The following is a 23,612-nucleotide window of genomic DNA, read 5'->3' on the forward strand; positions in this document are numbered from 1 at the left end:
GCTTGTTCGTTCCTAATTGTTTTCCTTTAAGTTGTCTTTATGTCTTTATAAAACTGTTTCTCTCTCAAATTGCATACTCCCCACTTTATCAGCCGCTCCATCCACCCTGGCCTCCTGACCTTCAGATCATCACTGGACTCCATGCTGGGTGCACAGGCAGCCCTCGGGAAGTACTTGCTTTAGGAGACACAGGCCAACTGGTGGGCCAGCAGGATGATTTGTGCCTCATGTAGATGTTCCTCTCTTTTATCCCCACTTTTAAAGCCCCAATCCTTTGTGGAACTGTTCATTGGAGCTATGCTAGCCTGTAACTCACACAAATGCTGTAAACAAATGGGCCATGTGGTAGGCTGTGTAACAGTTCCCAGAGTGCTTACACACAGTAGGTATTCAGTAAGTATTTGCCAAGGGACTGTTTGTCTTATTCCTAGTAGAGCAATTGTTCAGCTGTCTTTAGGTAAATTTTCATGGATTTTCACTACTTTAACACAATCATAAAATCCCAGGGACCAAATCTTCGTTTAAAATGACTACTGCCAGCATATGACATGGTGATGGCTACAGTTCACTGGGATTCTTTGGTTGAGTTGAACTTCTCTACCCGTGGGGATTGGCCTCTTGACATGCATATGCTTTGCCCTGAAACTATTTCATGTGGCTGCTGGATTTGGTTCCAGCCATCTAGAATGTATAAAGATACCAGATTAAATTAGACCATATAGTTTTCCTCCCTTCCTTCTTTCCTAGTAGGAATTGTGTCATATTTGTGACCCAGTGTAAACTTATGTGTTTTTATAACTTAAGCAAAAGTTACATGAAAAGTACTTAGTCTACCACATGAGATGCACTCTAGTATTTTCTATTCCAGTCTCTTCTATTTTATGAAACATTATTTGTGTTGTGATTCACTAAGTGTATTTCATGACCCACTAATAAGTCCCAACCCTATGGTTTGAAGAACACTAATCTAGTCAGTGAACCTTTTAATTTGCTGGGGAAACCAGAAGGATGAAGGGGCAATAGCTATACAGGTGTCATTAAGGTCGTGCATATTCTGAGCAACTTCCTAGGGGGTGTATCGTTAATGACTCTCTGGTTGCACGAAACTGACTTAAACACACACACACACACAAACACACACATACATGGGGGTGGTATTAGGATCCAAGTAATAAATACATATAGTTAGACTTTAGGAAGAACCCTATGCTAGGACCTCATAGAGTGTTCTCTTTTTGTCTCTTGTCTCTGCTTCTCTCTTCTATCTGGAAGACCAGCTTAAGATATCCAAGACTAATTGCTCCAAGTCTCATGTTATGGTCTCATAAACCAATCCCAAAGTCTGGGAAAATAATTTCTTTGATGCAACTTGGTGTGTGAGTGTAGCCTGATCTACTCAGCTGTTGACAAGAGGCAGGACCTCATAGTACAGACATGGGTGTCGGTGTCTGCACCTAAAAATCTGTAAATCTGGGGCTAGGGAGCAGTTGACAGAGGCAGGGGGAATATTTATAATTTGGGAGGAAAGCTTCCAAAGTGCCCACGAGAGGAAGCCGTGTTCATTTGAGCTGGATGATATCCCTGAGTTCTTGCTGCCCCAGCATTTTCGCAGGACGATCACATTTGTCAAGCAAATCACAGATGACTGTGTTTGACAGCTCCAATACTGCTTTGAGGATAAATGGTGAAAATAGCAGCATAATAATATAGAATGAAGACTTTATTCACTTAATTGCCTAGAGATTAATTAAATGAATGAAATCTGTTTCACCATATTATGGGACTCTTTTCAACATTTATCCTAAACATATTGCTGGGGTTATTGTTCCTATTCATGTATTTATTCATCTGCTTAACAGATATTTAAGAAATGCACAGGGAGGCATGGTGCTAGGCACTGGAAGAAAATCCAGTTTAGTCAGATCTAGAGCCTGTCTTTAAGAAGAATGAAATCAAGAAGGAGATAAAAGTCAGGTGTACAAATAACTGAAGGTGGAGTGAGATAGACTATGCTTGAATCCAGGCTCCATCTCTTTCTTGCTCTGTGTCAATAATTACACAACTGGACATTTTAAAATCTCCATTTCCTCATCTGAAAAAAAGAAAAAAAGATTATATTAGTGTCTCAAAGTTTGTTTAAAGATTGAGATAATATATCTAAATTAATAGTAAAATTCTTGGCACGTTAAAGGTGTTCAATAAATATTAGTTGCACTTAAGATATTTTGAGCACTATTATACTAAGTGTTACGTACTGCAAAGTGTTAACATGTGCCTCTCTTTGTTCCAAATGTTTTGCATACATTTAATCAATTAGCTCTCATAAAAACAATGACAGGGGTGCCATTATTACCTCCCCATTGTGCCAATGGAAACAATTTGAGGCATAGAAAAGTTAAGCAAATTGCCTAGAATCCCCCAGTGAGTGAGTGATGGAGCCAAGACTCTAACCCCGGGTCTGGCTCTGGAATTTATGTTCTGAGCTGCATCGGTGATCTGTGGAAAGGAGCACCTGTTACAGTCTGAGATTGTATCTTGGGCTCTAATAAATGATTCTCAGCTCTGACTTCACATTCTTATCACCCAAGAGCATCTAAGAGCTATTGATTCCTAGACTTGAGTCCTGGTTATTGATTCTCAAAGTGTGAGTCCTGACCACCATCATCATGTCATCTATGTATTTCTTAAGAATACAAATTCTTGGGCCCAGACCTCCAGAATCAGAAACTCTGAGGGTGGAACCCAGCATTGGTGTTCCAAGAAGCCCACCAGAAGATTCTGATGCTAGCTGCTGCAATGAGAATCACAATGAGAGGACTATTGCTTCAGACCAATTACTCCAGAATTTCTGGAAGAAGTAGAGCCTATGCATTGGTATTTAATATTTTTGGCAAGTTCCTCAAGTGATTCTAATATTCAGCCAGGGTCAGGAGCTTTCATAGAAGCTAAATATTGAGCTAGGCCATAAGCAGGGAATATGTAGAGTGGACTAGAATGAGTATTTCAGGTGGAATGGCAGCTTGAACAAAGACATAAAGGGGGAGAAAGTTTGTGATGTGAATTGGGGAAGTATCTTGAGATATGGCAGGGTGATGATAGTCAATAGTAATGTATTGTATATTTTTTTTAGTTGGTCTAAATGTGCCTTTATTTTTTTTTTTAACTTTTATGTTTGGTTCAGGGGTACACGTGCAGGGTTATTTTATAGGTAAACTCATGTCATGGGGGATTTATGTACAGATTATTTCATCACTCAGGTACTAAGCCTAGTACTCTATACTTATTTTTTCTCCTCCTCTTCTCCCTCCCACTGTCTGCCCTCTGGTAGGCCCCAGTGTTTGTTGTTCCCCTCTTTGTGTCATTTAGTTCCCACTTGTAAGTGACAACATGTGGCATTTGTTTTTCTGTTCATGCATTAGTTTGCTAAGAAGAATGGCTTCTAGCTCCATCCATATTCTTGCAAAGGACGTGATCTTGTTCTTTTTTATGGCAGCATGGTGCACCATGGTGTATATGTACCATATTTTCTTTATCCAGTCTTCCATTGAGGGGCATTTAGGTTGATTCCATGTCTTTGCTGTTGTGAATAGTGCTGCAATGAACATTCACGTGCGTGTGTCTTTATGATAGAACAATTTATATTCTTCTGGGTATATGCCCCAAAATGGGATTACTGGGTCAAAAGGTAGTTCTGTTTCTAGCTCTTTGAAGAATGACCACACTACTTTCCACAACGGTTGAACTAATTTACACTCATACCAACAGTGTATAGGTATTCCCTTTTCACCTCAACCTCACCAGTATCTGCTATTTTTTGACTTTTTAATAATCATCATTCTGGCTAAGATGGTATCTCATAGTGGTTCTGATTTGCATTGCTCTAATGGTCAATGATGTTTAGCTGTTTTTCATATGCTTTTTGGCCACATATATATCTTCTTTTGAAAAGTGTCTGTTCATGTCTTTTGCCCACTTTTTAATTTTTTTTTTCTTGTAAATTTAAGTTCCTTGTAGATGCTGGACTTTTGTCAGATGCATAGTTTGCAAATATTTTCTCCCATTCTGTAGGTTGTCTGTTTATTCTATTGATAGAATTTTTTGCTGTGCAGAAGCTCTTTAGTTTAATTAGATTCCATTTGTCATTTTTTGCTTTTGTTGCAATTGCTTTTGGCATCTTCATCATGAAATCTTCCAGTTCCTATGTCCAGAATCGTATTTCCTAGGTTGTCTTCCAGGATTTTTTTCTTTTTTTGTAGTTTTGGGTTTTACATTTAAGTCATTGATCCATCTTGAGTTGATTTTTGTATATTGTATATGGAAGGGGTCCAGTTTCAATCTTCTGCATTTGGCTAGCAAGTTATCCCACCACCAAAACAGAATAGTACTCGTACAAAAATAGACATAGACCAATGAAACAGAATAGAGAGCGTGGAAATGAGGCCACACACCTACAACTATCTGATCTTCAACAAAGCTGACAAAAACAAGCAATGGGAAGAGGACTCCCTATTCAATAAATGATGTATTGTGTATTTCAAAATTATAAAGTATATTTCACATTTATTTTTTTACCACAAAAAATGATAAATAAATGAGGTAATGGGTATGTTAATTAACTTGACTTAATAATTCTACATCCTATACATACAGTATATCAAAACTTCACATTGTACCCCATGAATGTATACAACTATGATTTGTCAGTTAAAATAATATTAATAAAATTATCATTTTAAAATTTAAATGTCTAGCTAATCAGTTTATAAAGCATTCATACTTTGACCTTATGAGTATTTTACCCTCAATATTTCCCTCATGCATATCCCAATATTCAGTGTTTTTAATTCCTGGGGAAGTTTTTGCCTTGGAAATAATACTCACAAAGAGAGAAAAACACACAGGATCTTGGTCCTGCCAGTCCCTTCCAAGACCAAGAGCTAAGTGCATTATGAAGAGGCCGGTACTAATGTTCCAAATTGGATTCTATGGCCACTGACACAAACTCTAGCTGTGTCTTTACAAAGGGTTGGTTTCTGGTCTTTGGCATGAATGGGGATGGACAGGATTGTGATGTTTCTAAGGTTGTAGCATCCAGCTCTCTTGAGGACTATCATGGCTGGGTGAGCGGTTATGGTTCCCAAGAAGTTCCTGTCTGACCTATTTTTTATGGCAGGATTTGGAGACTGTTTGCACAAAGGGTTAAGTTGCTAAAAATAAGTTTAAAGCCACTTGACCTTTTCTGGCACTTCTGTTAGTAACACCTGTGAGTGTGTGGTTCGAGGAGCTGATTCCATTTCTTCCCTGGAATTTTGGCTGTGGCTTCCTACTTCCTTTTGTTCCCTGTGTCCTTTCTTGGTCTTTGGTCAGAACTCAAACGGATTCCCAAATATGGAAATTTTCAGATGATTCTTGTGCTATTATTGAGCTCATTAATTGTTATCTGATTAATGACAATACCCTCAAGAAGGCGAACAATCTAAAGAGAAACATGACCTGGGACACAGGGAGGAAAGTGAGATCTCTTTTGGTCATAAGACAGTTCGTCTTTGAGATGCAGACACATGCTTATGAAGTTTTTCTAACAGAATGAAAGTGTTATAACCATTCACTCAACAAGTATTTACTGATGATCTACCATGTGCCAAGTGCTGTGGTAGGATCAATTGATACACTATCCAGTAAAACCCTGTGAGGTCAAGCATTGTGTCTAATAAGGGGGAATAAAGGTACTTGCAACTCAGTACAAAGATTTCTTCACTGGGGAGGAGACCAGATTGTTACAGGAGCCTTGTCAAGAGTTGGTTCCAAGGATTTGTGATGTACGCTTAATCTAGAGAGGGAGAAGGTGCCTAAACTGAACTTCTTAGTAGCAAGGACTTTTTATATCTAGTGCCTTGAACAACACTACCATCATTAGTTACTCAACAAATGTAGAAGTGTCAGTGGGGGAGTTGGGGGAAGAAGACAGGCAGGAAAGTATATTATTTTATCCTGTCCTTTCAATAGAAAATAATATTGTCATCGCCAAAATGTAAAGACTGCATCCTATGTGTCAGACACTGTTCTCAGGGATTACTACTTAGCTCATTTTAATTCTTCTAACTCTATGAAGTAGGTATTATGAACTTCCATTTTATAGATGTGGAAACCAAAAATCATTATTTGCACATATGTGATGAAGAGTTTACACAGAGGGCTTGATCCTAGTTCCCTTCTTGAAGAAGACTGGAAAAATCTACTGGAAAACATTAGTTTTACCCCAGTCATGAATGTTAGTCTTCAGAAAATCCCTGTGGTAGAATTCATGATTGAGTAATTTTGGGCTCACTGCAGCCTCCGCCTCCCGGGTTCAAGTGATTCTCCTGCCTCAGCCTCCCAAGTAGCTGGGATTGCAAGTACACGCCACTACACCCAACTAATTTTTATATTTTTAGTAGAGATGGGGTTTCACCATGTTGGTCAGGCTGGTCTCAAACTCCTGACATCGTGATTTGCCCGCCTCGGCCTCCCAAAGTGCTGGGATTCCAGGCATGAGCCGCCGCGCCTGGCCCATGATTAAGTACTTTTTGAGTGTTCATAGGGTTTTCATAAATTCATACCTGATCTTCACATCTTTATTTTGTCCTATAAAATTTTGTTTTATAGTCATTTAATTAAAAGTAGGAATACAGCATACTCAAATAAAGAAATTATTGATTACTTATTTACATTAGCAATAATAATATATACTTATATACTGAAACAATGTATCTTTACTATCTGATGCTTTCTAGAAACTTTCTAGGAGTCTTTTTCTTTCAGACAGTTTTAATAGGATGCTTGAAAATTCATCTGTACTCTTTTGCAGATATTAAGCACAGGGAGCTTTATGTGTCCTGTGGCTAGTTCTGCACTGAATACTGCTCCTGGCCTTCTGGTCTATCCTGGCCTAAATTTGGTCCTAGAAATGTGAAGGAACTTGGATGCTTGAGAGGGAAGAGGTGCCAGGGGCAATTATTAACCTGCTTGGCATATCTGAGCAGGCATGCCTCTGCTCCCCTCCTTAATACCTGTGGCAATGTCATGGCCCCTGTTACACATGCCTCACCTCATTCTATCATCACAGACCTCAAAAAAGTCAAGCCCAAGCCCTAAGTTTTCTTTTCTTCAACCATGTTTAATCCTTCTTAAGGTTTCTTTGCAAAAATCTTCACTCACTACTCCTCTACCATTGGCCCAACCTCCTTTTTCTATTCTCAACTTTTCCTTCTTACCAATTACCTTCAATATGAGTGACTCCAAATTCATGTAGTCTAGAACCAAAATTCTCTACAATATTGAAAATGCATACAGAATGCATTTGTATTTCCTAAAATGCTGCTTTAAAGGGACTTACATTTTGGGGAAAGGGAGGCAATGAGGCATGATGTTTATGATCCTTACTCTAGGAGAGATGGATGGGCACAAATCCCATTCTTCTCACCAGCTAGGAGAGGCAGCTTACAGGAGAAGTTAAGCTTATGGCTCAAAGCCACCTTCCTGGTTTGAGTCTGAGTTTTGTTGCTTCGTGGCTACATGTCTTTGGGCAAGTTGTTTAAGCTTTTAATGACTAATTGTGCCTTTTTAAGTAGAGAAAAAATCATTCCTAACTCATAGAGTTGATGCGAGGATTAAGCAAAATCAACATTTTAAATATGGCTAACACATAGTGTACTCTTAATATCAATGAATTGTTATTATGTGATATTCTTATTTTACTGAAGAGAAAAATTAGATAAATGATACCTTCCTTAAAAGTTCATTTTGAGAATTAATGAAGATAATGCTTATAAACACCAAACACAGTGCCTGACACAGGAATGGTCTTAATACCCATTAGCATTTATCATCATCATTATATACACTTTCCCAAACTTTTCTACAAGTTTATCCCTTATGACTTCCACTTTTCCCTAAAGAAGAAAACTCTGAATGTTTGCATCATGTATTTCTTTGCTTGGTGTATTTGTGTGTACTTTCCTTGCATTGAGTTTCTAGAAGTGGAGACTTGGGACTTTAAGACGAGGGACCTGATTGCTTACACCCGATGAATGTCAGATAGTTTCCTAGTGAATTGATATGGCTCGAAATGACAATAAGTTCATGGTCTTCTCAGCAGTTTGTGCTAGGTGAGGAAGTGCAGTTCCTGAATGCCTATTTTTGCTGCCTTGTTACCAGGGGAGGCTCAGAGTGCAAGCAATTAAGCATGTCCAGCTAAGGCAGTGCTTCTTCTTCTTCTTCTTTTTTTTTTTTTTTTTTTTTTTGAGACGGAGTCTCTCTCTGTCGCCCAGGCTGAAGTGCAGTGGCGCCATCTTGGCTCACTGGAAGCTCCGCCTCCCAGGTTCACACCATTCTCCTGCCTCAACCTCCCAAGTAGATGGGACTACAGGCGCCCGCCACCATGCCCGGCTGATTTTTTGTATTTTTTTAGTAGAGACAGGGTTTCACCATGTTAGCCAGGATGGTCTTGATCTCCTGACCTCATGATCCGCCCGCCTCGGCTTCCCAAAGTGCTGGGATTACAGGCATGAGCCACTGCGCCCAGCCAAGGCAGTGCTTCTTAACTGAGTGTGATTCTGCCAACCATCCCCACCAGGCGATATTTAGCAGTGCCTAGAGACATTTTTGGTTGCCACCACTACGGGAGGGTTACTGCATCTGGTAGAGGCCAGGGATGCTGCTAAATATTCTGCAATGAGTAGGACATCTTCCACAACAAAGAATTATCCAGCTCAAAATGTCAACAGTGCCAACGTTGAAAAGCCCTGAGCTAACGCCATCGGCATGGCAGAAGGTGGGCAGCGGCTTCCCTCTGTGGGCTGGAGGAGGGCCTCAGGCCACAGCTCAGATTGTGGTGAAGAATGTTCTTCTTACCCTCAGCATCCAAGTTATTTTACTATACCTCTGGCCAGCTGAACAGCTTAATTTCCTCCCCTGTGGACCTAGGGACAGAGCAATTTTGAAGTACAAATCTCTTACCCCTATCATTTCCTCCAGAGGGGAGCCTAATCCTGAGTAGTGCTGGAACTCAGGAGAAATATTGAATAAAGATAATTAGGGTCTCTGGCCTTAGGAAGTTTACTGTCTGGTGAGCTGCATATATTTATAAAAATCATTCTATTTGTAATCGATAGCTTAAGCAAATAAATACACACACACCTTCACAAACAAAGGCACCATGTGGGCTCGTATGTATCAAGAAACTACAAACCTGAGATGGAACTAAGAAATGGATTCAGATTTAAGGACCTTTAGCTGTGTCTAGTGGTCTATCTGTCTCTTAGTGCATTTCCCTGTTTGTGTGAACCTCTGACTCTCTGGATTCTCTAGATGTATGTGTGTGTGTGGGTGGGGGGAGGGTGGTGAATGTATGTGAAACTGCACACGTGCATGAACTGTCTCTGTCTCTGTTTGTTTCTCTATCTCTGTGTGTTTCTGTTTCACTTTGTCTTTTGGCTATTGTCTTCATATTACCTCCTCTCTGTCTCTCTGTCATATTGTCATTTTTTTTCTCTCTGTATATGTACATCATTTTTATAGACCTGATATTCCTATCAGGCAAGGAGTATTTCTCCTGGTGACCAGATTTGAGAGACCATTCTTTCCTAACAGCTTCAGTAAGAGAAGTCTTGAGGGTGTCTTTTAAGTTGTGATCACCTGATTACCATAGCCAAGATGTCTCATGACCCTACTGGATCACGTGACATCCCAGGGCCTCAGAGGGATGGGCTGCTGTGATTGACCAGCCTGGCCAAAAGCACATAGCTGCAGTCAGGTAGACAGCTCCATAAAGGATGACAGGAAAGAGTACTGAGCAGACCCAAAGCACAGGTGTCCATTCTAGTGAGCCAAGACCAACTCAAGAGAACAGCTTAATAATGCAAGTGCTGGAGGATGTGTGATCCACATTCTGGGTTCTCTAGAATTGTAAAGGAGAGCGATCAGTGTGAGCTAGCATGACCAGGGAAGGTTTCCAGGAGAACTTGATTCTTGCTTTCAACCTTGAAAGATTTTAACTAGATGGAAGGAAGTGAGCCTTCCTGTTGAGTGAAGAGTTTCTTTGCTTGTTTTATTGGTTTGGTTGCCTTGTTTTAAGCTCCCAACAAGCAGACTTTTCTTTCTTTGTTAATAGAACATAGTATTTATTGACCACAATCAGGCTTCGTCAGTATGGTGCCAGTTCTCTGAATGCTACTCTGCCAGTGACCATGGGGAGAGAATGGAAGAATAACAACTGAGAAACTTCTAATCCTGAGAGTACCAGCATGCTATAAAGAAACAGGGAGTTCCTTGTGGATTCTAGATATTAGACCTTTGTCAGATGGATAGATTGCAGAATTTTTCTCCCATTTTGTAGGATGCCTGTTCACTCTGATGATAGTTTCTTTTGTTGCATAGAAGCTCTTTAGGTTAATTAGATTCCATTTGTCAATTTGGGCTTTTGTTGCAATTGCTTTTGGTGTTTTAGTCATGAAGTCTTTGTCCATGCCTATGTCCTGAATGGTATTGCCTAGATTTTCTTCTAGGTTTTTTTGTGGTTTTAGGTTTTATGTTGAAGTCTTTAATTCATCTTGGATTAGTTTTTGTATAAGATGTAAGGAAGGGGTTCAGTTTCTGTTTCCTGTATGTGGCTAGCCTGTTTTCACAGCACCATTTATTAAATAGGGAATCCTTTCCCCATTGCTTGTTTGTGTCAGGTTTGTTGAAGATCAGATGGTTGTAGATGTGTGGTGTTATTTCTGAGGCCTCTCTTCTGTTCCATTGGTCTATATATCTGTTTTGGTACCAGTAGCATGCTGTTTGGTTACTGTAGCCTTGTAGTATAGTTTGATGTCAGGTATACCTATGTAACCAACCTGCACGTTCTGCACATATATCTCAGAACTTAAAGTAAAAATTTTAAAAAAATTACCGTGGTCAAATACATTTGGGATACATTGGGTTAATAAAATGAGATATTTCTCTTCTGAAAAAAAAAAAAAAGAAAAAAGCAGGGTGGCTTCAGACCAAAGAAAGTATTCATATAGTCCATTGTGGTACCCTCAGTCCTCTGTGTGTCTGGCCTCAAGTGTTTTACATTTAAATTTTGGCACTGTCACAGGTAGATCGGTTGTTTATTAGTTCAGTAAACACTTAAGTATCACCTAATATGTACTACACACATAGGTCCCAATGGTTCAAAAATAAATAAAACAGGATCCTACTTTAAAGTTTATAACCAAATAGAGAAGATACAGAAATGAATTAGCAGTTGCATACATGATTTGATTGTGTCATGCAAAGCAGTGGTCCTCAAACATGGCTGCACATGGAAATCACCTGCGACCTTTAAAAATACTGATGCCTTGGTCCCATCTGTAAAAGTTTTTATTTCTTTGGTCTGGTGAAGAGGACCCAGGCATCTGTGTATTTCAAAGTTACCCCCAGGGCTGTCATTAGCTGTAAAGTCTGAGAACCACTGGGATAAGGATGCTTTGCGAGCAGGGAAAGGGCTCTGCAGTGATACTAGGGAAGGAAGGACTGCTGGAGGGGCAAGGCCCAGTGAGCTTGGAAAGAGGAATGAGAGTTCGCTAGGGAAGGAGAGGGGCAGGGAGATGAGTGGATAAGGACGTTGGAGCTCTTCCTGCTGGAAGTCAGGAAGTCTCTCTAATTTTGGCCTAGTCCCTGTGTGGCCTTAGGCAGACATCCATTTTTTTCTGTGCCTCAATTTCTCCTTCAGTCAAATATGACTAATGATGCCTGCTCTCCTTACCTTAGGGGTTTACTGTTAGGATCAAATGAGGTAAAGAAAAAGGAAATGATAGAATGTCAGTGATCACTGGGAAAAATAACCCATTAGAGTGAAGCCTCATTCATTCAGCCTCTTTGAGGAAAGAAGTATTTTACATAAATGAACTTTCAGATAACTAAATTTTGACCTTTCAAGAAGTAATAATTTTATTTTAACCAATAAAAATCATTTTAGTTTTTCTAAAACATAACACTTGCAGCTGAACTAATAATTTTATTTTAACCAATACAAATCATTTTAGTTTTTCTAAAACATACCAGTTGCAGCCTTAATTTCTTAAACAGGGTACCCTGGATGCCATCAGCCCCTGTTTCTTTTCTTCTGTGCCTTCAGCCCCTCAACATAGATGTCAGCACTGAATTGTGCTGTGTTACAGTAATGCCCCCAGGGCTACTGAGAAGTGTAGGGATTTGTGGCATGAAAGATTGGGTTTTGAGTTCTTAGGTCTGTTTTTCACAAGTTTTCCATTTCTTTTGCTATCGAACTATCAGTTCTTGGTTCTCACCATTTTCAATTCTACTTTCCATTTCTAACTTGCTGCTGCTTCCCTATCGAAGACTGGAAAACCAGAATACAAATCTTAGAATAGTGTATAAAATCTGAGCCATTAGACTGTAAGTAAGAGCCTGCCAGAGAGAGTGGATTGTGTGATCTTTAGTAAATGAGTTTTTAACATGTGTGTTGGCTCTTTTCAGTGGGCTTTCTGGGCCTTACTCTGGCCTGGGTCTCTAATTTAGGAAACAGCTGACTGGGCTTTATGTGTGAAAGGTCGGAGGTCTATGAGGATTATTTATAGGGATTCTTAGGCCTCCATCTTCTAGGTATTGGCCAGAGACCTTTAAAGTTTTCCACTTTGGTCACCAGGAGAATTTTGTCCTTGTCAGACCAGATTTTGAATGTATATTGCCAAACTTTTGTTATTTTCAAGGAAGGAATAAAGAAGGATGCCTAGGATTAAACTCAGGAAGGAAGGAGTATCTTGAAGCAAACAGCCCAAACTGAAGCAATACCGTCTTCCCCATTGGGTAGAACAGGCAGGTAAAGTGGGAGGGCAGAGGAGGAGGAAGTGGTGGAAGGAGTCAAGAAGGTTAAGACAGAGGAGATAGATGGAAGACACTGGGGAAGAGAGAACTTCTGGGAAGGTGCAACGTGGAGAAGGCCATGAGCAAGGTGTAGGCCAGCATGACTATGCACTCTGTATTCTTCTCTATTTTTTTTTGAATCATTGACTCATTGACCATTCAGTACTCATGTCTCATTACCCTTATAGGTGACAGTTCCTAGGAGCAGCCACACTGTGAGGACTGCCAGTGGCCACATTCTGCTGGTTCCCAGACTGCAGGATGGTCGTCTTTGAGAAAGTGGATTTCTGAGTAGCATTTGACCCTGAGTGCCTCCCACTTCGCTGTCTGGTATCGGTGTTGTCACTGAGCTTCTGTCTCTCTCTTCCTTTCCTAGGTCGGTGGCCGGATTGGATAAGGAGGCGGACCTGGTGCACATGGAGGTGCGGACCACGGACGGATGTAAGTTCTGCTACAGCCAGGCTAGGCCCAGGGAGATCTGCCTGCAGGTCTCTTTCCTCCCCCAATTTGTGTTTTAATGACTTGGAAAGATGAAAAGCCCTGAGCTCCATTACAGCCATATCCATCCTTATTTCCCAGAGTAGGGGTGAGAAGTCCTTTCCTAAGGGAGACTTTTCATTGAAACAAACTCTCGGGAATGAATTTTCTGGGGATATGAGTTAATGTGATGAAATTGAGGCTCCTGTTTGTAATTTCTTTGGCATCTTCAGAGTAATTTGAAGAGGAATGTCCATAACTCATCATGGTATTTTACATTCATAAGGCAAATGGCAGGGACTGCCTGCTTCAGAGTATGAACCCTTTATATAGGCAACCTTACCAAAAAATGTAATGGGGCAATTATTTGCAAAACTGTTTATTCATCCATTCGAGATATTTAGGGATGGCCTGCTATGTGTCAGACATGGTTCTGAGCCCTAGAGAGAGAGAGAGTGATGAGCAAGTTCTATATTGTCCCTGCAAAAAAGGGACTCTTCTAGCAGTGGAATTGCAAGATTTTAAACACATGACCCACTATGTACCTTGTGCAGCTGTGTACTTCTTACACAAAATTGGACCCGGAAAGCATCATTTTGTACCAATTTAAGCATTTTATTCTTTTCAGAGTTGTTTATACTTAAAGGGTTCTTCTCCATCCAGGAAAAATAAAATCAGCTTAAATAAAAATGTATAAAAATGTAATTAGCATATCTTAGATTGAGAACAGAGCCAAATAATCTAATAGTGGTGATGCAGCAAGTGCAGCAGAACAAGCACCTGCCTGTGAGTTGGGGTCCAGGGCTCTGTTACCCTCTAGCCTTGAGACCAGGAAAAACTCCTTAACCTCTCTGGGCTGTAACTTCCTCTATGACCCGAGAATACTCATCCTTGCCTGGAGCACCTCCCAGGATTATAGGTTAATCAAATAGAAGGTGAATATTAGAGAAACTCAAAAATGTTGTATAAATGGAAGGCGATTCTGTTTTGACCTGAGTCTGTTAAGTAAAACTGCATGTGCTTTCTGCAGGAGAAATCTACTGTTGGAGGCCAACCATAGATGCATGCCATAAACATGCATTTGAGGGAATATGTTTTATTTGATTTAGTTTTGTTTTTAAAAGAGTTAGAAGGTAATCAGAATTTGTTACTATATTTCTGCCACTCTGTACCACTCCCTCCCTCCTGCCCTCCCTCCCTCTTTCCCTCCCTCCTTCCTTCCCTCTTTCCTTTCCTTTGCCCCCTTCGTTCTCTTCCCTTCCCCTGCTTCCTTCCGTTCCCTTCCCTTCCCTTCCCTTCCCTTCCCTTCCCTTCCCTTCCTTTCCTTCCTCCTTCCTTCCTCCCTCCCTCCCTCCTTCCCTTCCTCCCTCTTTCCTTCCATCTCTACTTCCTTTCCTTCCTGCTTCCTTCCTTTTCATCTCATTTGATCCTTGAATAGATGTAAATCTGTGAGACATCCAGGGATGACCTGCACTCTTTTAAATATGTTTTTTAACTGAATAGCTATTGGGAATTTAAGGAGATACTGTCACACACTTAAATTACTGATCATAAGGGTGGTAGAGTCTGGATTCAAAATTATATTATTCAATTCTTATGGCTGAGAAAGAAACTGAGAGAAGAATGAAATGTAGGGGTTTCAGGGAGCATAGAAGGACAGGAGGAGGACAGCAAATATCCAGTCTCAGAAAATGACCCACAGGCCAGTTTTCAGGACAACTCTCACATGGGCTTGCTTCCTAAGTCAACCTGTTTAGACCCATATTTGTGATCTATCATGGTCATCGTGTTTCAGAGTTGGAGGATGGTCTGAGTTCTGACCTGGTGTAGGAATCCCTTCTCCCAAACCTCTAACAGTACATTCTCAGGCTCCGTGAGCTCAGGCTTAAGACACATTATTTTAGACACATTATTTTCTGATGCTGGACAGCTCCTTTAAAAAAATGTAGTTTCTTACATTAAGCTAAAATTTATTTTCTGAAAGTTCAAGAATTCTGGTCCAAATTGGGATGAGGCCTATGGTGCAGGACTTCCGTGAAATTTTATGAGATTACAAATGCAGAACACATAGAACAGTTTCTGGCCTATTGCCAGAATTCAATAATTGAATAAAGGCAGGCAGAAATATAACAGGGATAAATGTCACGTGCTGTACTTAGGTTAAAGTATAGAATATATTAGTTCTGTTCCATCTTCTAGGTTTTTAATTTTATTTTATTTTTTCATTATAAATCCTCCCCTGGAATTCTAGGGTTTTTAAAATCAATTTTTAATAGTTAAAAGAATGCTTTTTCAATCTAGTAAATTGCCCCTAACTCAACTTTATTTAGAAAGTGCACATAGCAAAACTGCCTTGATCTGGGCATGTTTTATTTGCATACCCTAACAAAATGCATAATGTCTTTCCTTTGTGGTATGCAGTGAGTGCTGCCTCACACTTGTGCATACACACACACACACACACACACACACATCTCTACCATCGTTTGAGCATCATCAAAAATACAAAAATGTTTTATTTACTGCTTTTCCTGACATGGTAGTTTAACTCAGATTTGCCCAGATTCACATAGCTAATTGGTAATAGGAAAAAAAGAAACAAACAAACAAAAAAACAAATTCGAACAAAAACCTCCGACTAGTGGGAAGGAAACTTCTGATAAAGGACATCTACAAAAGACCTAAAATTAACATCATCTTAATGGTGAGATACTGAATGCTTTCTCCCTGAAGAGCAGTAAAATGGCAGGAATATTTACTCCTAATACTTTTATTCAACACTATGCTGAAAGACCTAGGCAGTGAAATAAAGCAAGAAAAATGAAATACAATTCATATAGATTGCAAAGAAGAAAATAAACCTCGTTATTCCCATTGACATGATTGCCTATGTAGAAAATCCCAAGGTATCCATAAGAAAATCTCCTAGAACTAATATGTGAGTTGAGCAAGGTTGCAGGATATAACCCATTCAGTGTAGAAAGGATATTATTTTCAATCAATGGTGTTGGATCAATTGGGCAGTCATATGGGGAAAAATTAACTTCAACCTATGATTCACAACTTATACAATGATTCATAACTTATACAAAATTTAACTCCAAGTAGATCATAGATCTAAATATAAAACATAGAATTATAAAACTTTTAGAACAAAACATAGGGGAAAATTTTTATGACCTTGGGTTGGACAGAGTTTTTTTTAAATCACACTAAGAGCAAAATTGATAAAATAAATAATTGATAAATTAAGCTTCCTCAAAATTTACAACTTTTACTATTCAAAAGATACTGTTAAAATACTGGGAGAAAATACATGCAAATCAATGTCCAACAGAGGATGTGTAGCCAGAAAATATAAAGAATGCTTAAAACATAGCAATAAAAAACAGCTCATTAAAAAAAGTTCGAACAGATCATTTAGCAAAGAAAATATAAAGATTACAGATAAACACATGAAACAGTGCTGAACATTATTAGACACTAGGGAAATGCAAATTAAAACCATAATGATATATCACTGTATATCTATTGTTATCACCAAAATAAACAGAAATGGCAGTATCAAGTATGGCACAGAAGTAAAGCAATAGAACTCTCATACATTGCTGGTGGGAATACATAATAGTACAGCTACTCTGAAAAAATATTTTGGTAGTTTGTTATAAAGTTATACAATCTTATAACCCAGCAATCCCACTTCTGCTGAATATTTAGCCTAGAAAAATGAAAACTTTATATTCACATTAAAACCTGTTAGTGAATGTCTGTAGAGATTTATTAATAATCACCAAAAACTGGAAACAAATAGTTTTGAATGGGTGAATGTATTAATAGGCTGTGGCACTTCCACAAAATAGGATACTACTCAGTATTACTCATATTTGAAGCAACACATGAATTTTAAAGGTGCTATGTTGAGTAAAACAAGCTGCTCTCAAAAGGTTACATGCTGTATTATTCCATTTATATGATCTTATAGAAAGACAAACCATGTAGATAGAGAATTTACTGGTGGCTCCCAGAGCGGAGAAAGTATTTGACATGAAAATCTGCATGAAATATTTTTTAGCATGATGTCATTGTTCTGTAACCTGATTGTGGTGGTGGTTACATAAGTCTATATATCTGTTCAAACTTACAGAACTCTATGCCAAAAACTCACTGTGTGTACATTGAAAAATATGTTTGTATTAAAATACTAAAATTAAAATTTTTGGTTAATGAAAGCTAGGAGGCATAGTTCCTGACTTCTAGTTCTACAGGAATTCCTGCTTCTTTTCTCATTCATTCACTTATTCATTGGCTTACTTATACTTTTACCCAATCAACATTTACTTAAAATCTATACATACTGGGCACTGAGGGGACACACAGGTGAATGTGATCTCATCCTTACCATCAAGGAGCTTCTAGACTTGTATTTGAATGATGGACAATGCAAATGATGGACAAGTATTACAGTGTTGCTAGCACACTTTGACAAGGACTTTAATAGAGTTGGGAATATATTGTGTTGAATTGTAAATGAGATTGTGACTAATAACCTAAGCAAGTTAGGGGAACCATCTCAGAAATAGAGAATGTTTGATTTGGTACTAGGGCTTAGTAGGACATTATCTGAGCATTCTGGATAGGGAGAAGAACCTTGCAAGTTCCCAGAATCATGAGAGGTGGTATGTGCAAGGCTGTAAGTTATGACCTGGAAAAGAATGAATGGAGACAGGTTAGTGAAGCTGGGTTGAAGAGGACCTACGAGCGAACAGGTAGGTAGCTTCCTGAGCCACAGTTCATGCTGCACACCAAGGTGTCTCTGCCATCCTTGCCTGTTTATAATGATAAAGCTTCATGAAGCAATTATATTTCCCCCAGCTGCAGTCTCACATATGGATGGTACCTGTCAATCTCTGGTCACTTCACCTTCCTTTCTACCTGCCTCTTTTGTCTGCTTGTTTCACATTTAAGATACAGGAAGTGATAGATGAAAAACTAGGACTCATTTCAGCTCATTCAGACCCCAGCCTCCATCTCTGGAGCACAAGGCAGCTTTTGCTCTATTTCCCTGGTCCCCAATCCAGACTAACATGGCTCATAACTTAGGAATGATTCTGAGAAATAGAGAAGCCAACGGGCTTGTCTAGTGGCCCCAGGCAAGTGGTGGAGGAGCAGACCAGATAGTAGCATCAGTGATGAGGCCAGGTCACATCCTGTACCCTGTTTCTCAGGTACTGTACTCTGAGCAGACAGACTTATCCAGTACCCTCAGCTCTGTGTCCAGGTGTTTTCTTGCCTGATGACACTGGACTTGCCAAGCTTGCCCGCACTATCTGCCCAGGCAGGTAGGTGGGCCTGGGAAGGGTGTTGAAATGAATGACTCTCCAAGCCCTGATAAGAGGGTTACACTGCCCTGGGCTGAAGTGTGGGTACCAGCAGCTATGAGATACCACTCTTTCTGCTCGATCTCCATGGGAACCACGTTTTCAATTTGTGTTTATCTTTTTGAGGAATAAAGAGATATGGTCTTTTAGCTATTCACAGGCAGGCAGACGTGGAGAGTAGAAACCTAAATTCTAATTCCAGTTTTTCCACTGAGAGGCTATGTGATCCAGGGAAACAAGTAAACCTCTCTAGGTTCCTTTTTCCTAATTATAAAATGAAGCAGAATTAATGATTTATTTATTCATTCAGGGAACAGAAGCAAGATCTGCTCATGAAACACCAATTAAATATTGCTCTATGTAGTTCCCAGAGTAAGACGAGGATACTGGCATCTGTGCAAATATTAATATAGAAATTTGTGCTTTTCTTATATTTGCTCGTTGGCTCACAATTCACTCCACCGTAATGGAACACTCTTCAAGTATAGAAGACAAGTGGTCCTCAAACCAAGCATTATAATCACCTCATGAATAAACACACACACACACACACACAGACACACACACACACACACACAAACCCCTACCTGGGTCCCACCACAAATCAATGAATGAAGTATCTCCTGGGAAAGGTCCCGGGCATTGGCCTTTTATAAAGCTGTCCTGCTGATTTTAGGACATGTAGGATTGAGAACCAATGCACTAGATCTGAGCTGGTTGAACTTTAACATGCATGTGCACCATCTGGAGAGCTTGTTAAAATATATACTCACCATTTCTGACAAGCTCTCAGCTGCTGCTTCTGGTGTGGGGACTGTACTTTGATTAACACTGAACTGCACTGAGCTGCAGGGTATATACAGATAAAAAGGACACAATCAGCACCAAGTAGCTCGCAGGCAAATGGGAGAGGCAGATATGTACACAGATCATTGTTGTAACACATTATGCTAAAGGCCATGGAGACACTGCTGTAAGTATCATGGACAAAGTGCTGTGGGGACCAAAAGGAAGGGTTGCGCAACTGCTGAGGAGTGGCAGAAGGCTGCACGGAAGAGGCCATAGCTAAGCCTCATCTTGTGGGATGAGTTGGATGAGTTTCTACCATCCAAAGGGATGGTAGAAATGGGGTGTGGGAAAGTTATGCTAGAGCTGTGCTGTCCAATATGGTAGTCATTTAGTCACAGTGGTTATTGAGTCCTCGAAATGTGCTGTCCGAATCAAGGTGTGCTTTAAGTGTAAAATACATACCGGGTTTCAAAGACTTATTAAACTATGAATGAAAAATTGTTCCTTGATAATTTTTATATGATGACGTGATGAAATGATAATATTTTGGGCTAAATAAAACATATAAATGAACTTCACTTTTCTATTTACTTTTAAAATATGATTACTGAAAAATGTAAAAGGTCATTTGTGGCTTGTTTTTTATACATATTGGATGGTGCCGCTCTAGACTGAAGGGGCCCCAGAGAAGCAGCATAGAGCATGGACTTTTCAGTTGTATGGTGTGGCATTGACAATTCTGACTTTGAACTTAACTCCAACACTCTCGATCTAACCCAACATAAGCTGGTCTCTTTTTTTGTTTATATATCGGAATCTCTCCTCTGGCCTAGTCCTCGTCTCCCTCTATAGGAGTCAGACTTCCTGAATTAAGCTGAAAGCATTAAATTATTATTATTATATTTTTGCCCTGGCAAGGTTTAAGCAGGGCAAAGCCAACCAGTTTGGTTAACAACTGTGTGAATAATCCTATTTCTGCCATGAGATTCAGGATTCCAATGGCTTTTCCTCCCATTCACTTCTGGAATTCATCTTTCTCTGAATGTCCCTGTACATGCTTTCTCTCTGACACAGTTACTCAGTCACAGACCGACAGACAGAAGGACGCACACACCCTCCACGTAAGAGGAAATTGAGTGTCAATAGAGTTGGAAAACTAACTCTGTCATTTAGACCTTGGACAAATTTCTTAGCCTTCCTGTGATCCCTCATCTAGTGTTTTACCTATTTGAAAATACTAACAAGTGTAAGAAGTATTTTTATAATTTATTTTTTTCATCAGTTTACTAATGAAGATCTTATTATAGAGTAAAATTGACAACAAGGGAGATTTCAGTTCAATGAACAAAGCAGTAACAACAGAGAGTACCCAAAGATGATGTGGGCTGCTTTGTGAAGTAGTGAACTCCTCTGCATGAAATTCCCAAGTATGGTGTCCCATGGTGCACTGTGATAAGTGAACCTGAACATGGGCAAAACATTCGAAGCATCTAGACATTCTAGAAATGTGCAGAATCAAAACCTGTAGAACATATGCCACCATCCTTTGTCTTCCTCTCATCATCAACCCTCATTAAGCAATCACTGCACTTCTTCTAAGACAAGATAAAGCCTAATACTTCTTAACAGAGATTCCAGGCATACATAAGTAATCAAATGAGCTTGGCACACAAGTGAAACTATTAGCTTTGAAGACTAAACTCTAGGCTCTAGATACATATATTATTGGCTCTTTAAAAATATTGATTAATTCAATAACTTTGGAATTGTGTGAACTCAGAGCTCTAGCAGCTCTTTAAGACTTCAGAGGCCAAAATGAGGACAAAGTGGGAGCTAAGGCAATGGGGCTGCAGACTGCTTGCCTTCTGTTCAATCATAACAGGCACAGTAAAACTCACTTTATGGATGGAGATATAGGATTGTCTTTGATAGAAGGATTCCAGAATCAAAAAGTCAGAACATATAAGAGATTCCCACATTATATTACATTCCAAAAGGCATCAAATCATATAACAACTTGCCCAAGGTCACATAGACAGCCAGTGACAGGGAGTGACCCAGTATGTAGATTCTAGTCAAATACCTAGCCCAGTTTTTGTTCTCTGTTTAAAATACATAAAGGTTAGGATCACAGATACTGGTGTAAAATCACCTGGGTTCAAATTCTAGCTCCGTCACTTCCTAGAGCTGTGGAACTTAGGTAAGTTACTTAATCATCCTGTGCCTCAATTTCCTCTGCTATAACAGGAAAATGATAATAATTGTAACTCCCTGGGTTGTTGCAAGAATGAAATGCGTTAATGCATATAGTTCCTAGAACACCAAACAACGCAGAGTGAGCAGTCAAAAATGCTGCTATTGTCATCGTCATTGTCATCATCATCATCATCTTCATATAGTCACCCTATTCGGGGTCAGTTTATTTAGCAGGGACAGTGGAAAGAGCCCTGAATGGGATGGTAGGACTGCTGAGATATTCAGTGTCACCATGGTTTCTAAATATCTGCAACTGCCAGATTGCCTCCTGTGCCATCAAGAAGACAGATAATGCTGGGTTTCTCCTATGGGAGATGAGAAGTGTCACCAAAGCTCAAAATCCATGAACTCAGTAGAAGGAATGGAAGCTCCCTTTTATTGTTTGTTGCCTTTGTTTGTTTTTAGAACCTATTATGCTTCAAGCTCTGTATTAGATATTTGCAGCAATATTACTTCCTTCCTTGTCTTTACAGATAGGTTAGTTGCACTCCCCAGTCAAGAAAAAGGATGCTGATGGAAGCTAAATAACTTTTTAGAGTTACCTTGAATCTGCTTGTTTTCACTTATTTTCATTTGAGAGTTAATGTTACATAAAATAAACAGCTCGTGGGTATTTCTCTAAGAGAAGGCCTGAAGAGCTGAATTTGCTTTTTGTTCACAATTTTAATTCACTTTTTCAATTTCTGACAATAGGTACATTATTACCCAAAGGCATGGAAGTTGAGTAAATCACAGAAAGTTTTTTCTCTGAGATGACAGGAAGCTTGATGTCTAGGAAGTTTGAATGCTTAGTAATTCTCAAAGGCAAAACGTAATCACAAGTCACCATGTAATTAAACATAACAAAATGTATAGGCTTTTAGTGACATTCAGTTCAGTTTAACCAACATTTTACTGAAGCTTTATAAAGTCAGCCCAGAAAGAGAAAAGTGGCTACGATTTTATTTCTGCTGGTAAAGAGGTGATCCTTTTGGAAAGGTATGGCAGAACCAGAACTGGACTTTCCAGTTACATTTGTTGATGTAGATGAGGGGCTTGTCTTGATGAATAGAGAAAGGCTGAGGCTGAGTCCCTGAGTCCTGAGAAACTTCGAGCAGAAATACAGCTTCTTAGGAAGAAAAGAAGGCTAAGGGTGTCGGATTGTTTCCTTCTCTCCTCCCACATTCACCAGTTCTCTAAGCATCCTAAGGTATATTCATTTGTAAATGTCCCGTCTCCATCACTGGCATAGGAATCTTCTGAGGGCAAGAATCTGTCTTATGTTCTCTGCTTCCTGGAACTTCAGGATGTGTCTGACACCTGCAGTTTCTCTATATACCTTGAGCCAATACAAAAGGAATGAATCAGTCAGTGTGGGGCAGCCCTTCTCACCAGTGAGATCCTTGGTCCCACGTCTGTAGGGTGAGAAGACATGGATGCTGGCTCCATTTAAATGATGTTACAACACTCCTAAAGGTCCTGCTAGCTGTAGAGCTAGTTTGAAATAGGAGTGCATATTTCCAAATAGCAGAATAATCTTCTATTCCTGGTGCAGGGAACAAAGCCTTTGACTTTTCATTTTTGTAAGTGGAGCAGTGACCACACTAGCTCTTAGGAATATATTAGGAAGACATTTTACATTTAGAAATATATTAAGCATGAAGATTAACCATTTAGGAAATCACTCTCTGGTTTTTACATAGGGATATCCAAATGAGATCTTTTGATTGTCTGTTCTTTCTAGTTTTTCATTTGAGGATGTTTCAAAGGAGAGGATAGAAAATAGAAGTTCAAGAATAAGAATTAATCAAAGTCAATTCATTAACATGCGATTATGTCACA

General features: G+C 39.5%; 1 protein-coding gene across 1 annotated transcript in view; it reads left to right on the plus strand.

The window, feature by feature from the left end:
• Window positions 1-23,612, plus strand: part of SORCS3 (sortilin related VPS10 domain containing receptor 3) — a 612,976-nt gene that overhangs the window by 420,569 nt on the left and 168,795 nt on the right. Inside the window, exon 6 of the mRNA XM_050804899.1 lies at window positions 13,268-13,332. Coding sequence (XP_050660856.1) covers window positions 13,268-13,332 — 65 coding nt within the window. The remainder of the gene's footprint in view (window positions 1-13,267; window positions 13,333-23,612) is intronic.

The sequence above is a fragment of the Macaca thibetana genome, chromosome 9, assembly GCF_024542745.1.
Source record: "Macaca thibetana thibetana isolate TM-01 chromosome 9, ASM2454274v1, whole genome shotgun sequence".
Taxonomy (NCBI): Eukaryota; Metazoa; Chordata; class Mammalia; order Primates; family Cercopithecidae; genus Macaca; species Macaca thibetana.